The sequence below is a fragment of the Athene cunicularia genome (assembly GCF_003259725.1).
Source record: "Athene cunicularia isolate RWA chromosome 11 unlocalized genomic scaffold, athCun1 chr11_part1, whole genome shotgun sequence".
In the NCBI taxonomy this organism is placed as follows: domain Eukaryota; kingdom Metazoa; phylum Chordata; class Aves; order Strigiformes; family Strigidae; genus Athene; species Athene cunicularia.
In genome coordinates, this window is record NW_020799113.1 from 10,939,848 (window position 1) to 10,942,346 (window position 2,499).

General features: G+C 54.9%; 1 protein-coding gene across 1 annotated transcript; it reads right to left on the minus strand.

Moving 5' to 3' along the window:
* Nucleotides 1–36: 36 nt before the first annotated feature.
* Nucleotides 37–2,301, minus strand: VSTM2B (V-set and transmembrane domain containing 2B). Its single transcript, XM_026856693.1, has 3 exons — nucleotides 2,109–2,301; nucleotides 481–510; nucleotides 37–396 (listed from the first exon to the last, which is right to left on the minus strand). The coding sequence occupies exons 1-3, from the start codon at nucleotides 2,235–2,237 to the stop codon at nucleotides 280–282; spliced, it is 276 nt and encodes a 91-aa protein (XP_026712494.1). The 5' UTR covers nucleotides 2,238–2,301; the 3' UTR covers nucleotides 37–279.
* Between the last annotated feature and the right edge of the window lie 198 nt (nucleotides 2,302–2,499).

Sequence of the window (2,499 nt, forward strand, 5' to 3'; positions counted from 1 at the left end):
GACTGCGCACCCCGGGGCAGGCCCCGCTGCGGCGGGAGAGAGAGAACAGCCCCAGCCGGGGCAGAGGCAACCCCGGGCCCGCAGCAGCAGCCAAGGGGCTCGTTTCCTGCAGGACAAGGAGAGAGTCGGGTCGCCACAGGCGAGTGGGGTTTGCGGAGGGCAGGGAAAAAAGCCAACTCCTCTCCTCTTCTGGCCCAGAGTCCTTTCCAAACGTGGCTAAGGAAGGGCTGCAAGGCAAGCATCACCTCCTCTTGGTTTGCAAGGAATGAGACGTGACCGCTAAACCAGCAACAGACAGGAACGTTTCGACCAAGGCACGACACACTGAGAGGGGGAACTGTGCCACGCTCCCGCCGCGCTGCAGGAGCGGGGCTGCCAGCGAGACCAGCTGCATCCCTGTGTCAGGAAAGGAGGGGGGCATGCAGTAAACCCCACGCGTGTGGGAGGAGGGTGTGCACCACCCAGCTCGAGCTGACTTACGCTGATTTTGGTTGCATCCTTATTTGTTACCTAAAAGAATGGAAAAAAGGGAGATTAGACTCAGCTATGCCTGCACACCAACAAGATGCTCGTATTCCCACCCCAGCACAACAACAGGACACGGGCAGAAGCAACTTCCTCCGCTTGCCGTTCACATACCCCGTGTGTGGTGGGGGGCCAGGGGAGTGCCCCAGGGCACAGGGAAAGCAGCAAATCAGTGCTGAGCTGGGGGGACTGGTTTGGTAAAGCTCCCGTGGTGCCCACAGAAGCACTGCCTCCCCCAAGGGTGCAAAGAGCAGCAAAGGAACTGCTTGTTGCACACTGTGCTGCTCACAGTCACTGACAAACACAGGGGAAGACGCTTTCCCAGCAGCATTAGCCAGCGCTGAAGTGCTTGGGCAGGCTGGATCCCACACTGCTCAGGGCAGAGCTTCAGTCCTGAAACGTCCTGGGAACAAGTATCGCTCAGCAGGTTTTGTACTTGGTTATTTTTTTGTCTCCAGCCAACTACTGTAAACCTAAGTGATGCCTCCCATCTCACCGATGTGCCTCCCAGGGAGACGGTCATCATTCTCCAGGCATGCCCTGTCATCATTTATTGTAAAAGCAACTCACAGTTTTTATATAAGGTTAAAGAAGACATTTAAATCCAAGCGATTTATTTCCCTGTCTGACAACTGACTTACACTTTCCCCAGCTAGGCGGCATCACATTAGCTCAGTGTCTATATGCTTTGCATCTCTATTTGAGCTCTGCAGGAAAACAAGCGTGCCACAGAGAGGGGAGCTGGCACAAGCACAGAGGCTGCCGCGGGCCACCCTGCTGGCGCAGGGGCCAGGGGGCTGGAGAGGATGACGTGACCCACACAGCAGGGCTGCAAGTCCTGCATTACCCCACTCTTTGTTCAGCCCCGTCTGGCACCAGCACGGTGTCCAGCACCGGGGGAAGGCTGCAGAGTGAACTGGCTTATGCTGGGGAAATGCAGCTGAAAAATTTAGACTAGAGCCTGCCCTCACGCCAGGAGGCTTGCTGGGGGGAGGGGAAAGGACATGCAAGATTCAACACTGCTTCATGCATTTTAAATACAACATCCGACTGTCTGAAAATGTCTTGCTGAGCTCCAGATATGGACACAAGCATGTACATGCACCCCAAGAAACTGTGCATTTGTATATGCAGATTCAGGCTGATATGTACTTAACATACCAACAGAGAGGTGTATCCCTCATGGCTGTCTCTGCTCTATCAGTGAGCATACTGAGTCTCCCCCCTTTTTACAACGGTTCCTAGCTCAGCCCACAGAAGCACTGTTTTTTTTCTTGTTCCCACTTCATTCTACAGCTATTTTTGACTGCCTCTCTTGGGTCCTTGCCGCTGATTTTGCAGTGGGACATTTTCAGTTTACAATCCCTAAAGCAGTGACAGTTTTTCCAGAGATGAAGTCCCCTATGGTGTATGCCCTGTCCTCCTCTGTCCCAGGGAGGGCCTGCGGACGCCAGTGCTCCCAACCACTTGCTGGCACCGAGTAGAGGGAGCGCTCTCCTCTCTGGGGCTGCCGGGCTTATTCTGATCACCCTCTGAGCATGCTGCACTCCATGAAGAGACGTATCTCCACAGCACTGTATTACCTTGCTCCTGCTGCCGGGGACACTGATGGCTAATTCATGTGCAAGTTCTCTGGCTGGTTCTTTAAGATACCACCACTGGATTTCCAAGGAGTAAGAGGTGGATCCGCTGGCTCGGAAAGCACAAGGCATCTCAATATCATCTCCCTCCCTAACAGTCACATCTTTGGGAACTTCAGTAAAGGTAGCTGGGAGGGGAAGACAGAGTTACAAGGGCTGGTTAACGGGAGAGATTAAAAGACATGATCAGTCTTTTTTTCAGCGCACCGTGAGCTGCTTCAGCTCCAGAGCTCGGCGCTGACCGAGATACGGCTCTCCTGTAGGCCGGTGACCGCAGGGCAAGCGGAGCATCGGGACTGCGCACCCCGGGGCAGGGCCGAGCCGGTCCCCGCCA

Excerpts from the sequence above, each read along its gene's own strand:
- VSTM2B (XM_026856693.1), bottom strand. The coding sequence starts at position 2,237 with ATGCCTTGTGCTTTCCGAGCCAGCGGATCCACCTCTTACTCCTTGGAA. Across the intron at positions 511-2,108 it reads TCCCCGGCAGCAGGAGCAAG|GTAACAAATAAGGATGCAAC; the intron begins GTAATACAGTGC and ends CCATTCTTTTAG. Across the intron at positions 397-480 it reads AGGATGCAACCAAAATCAGC|GGATGCAGCTGGTCTCGCTG; the intron begins GTAAGTCAGCTC and ends TTCCTGACACAG.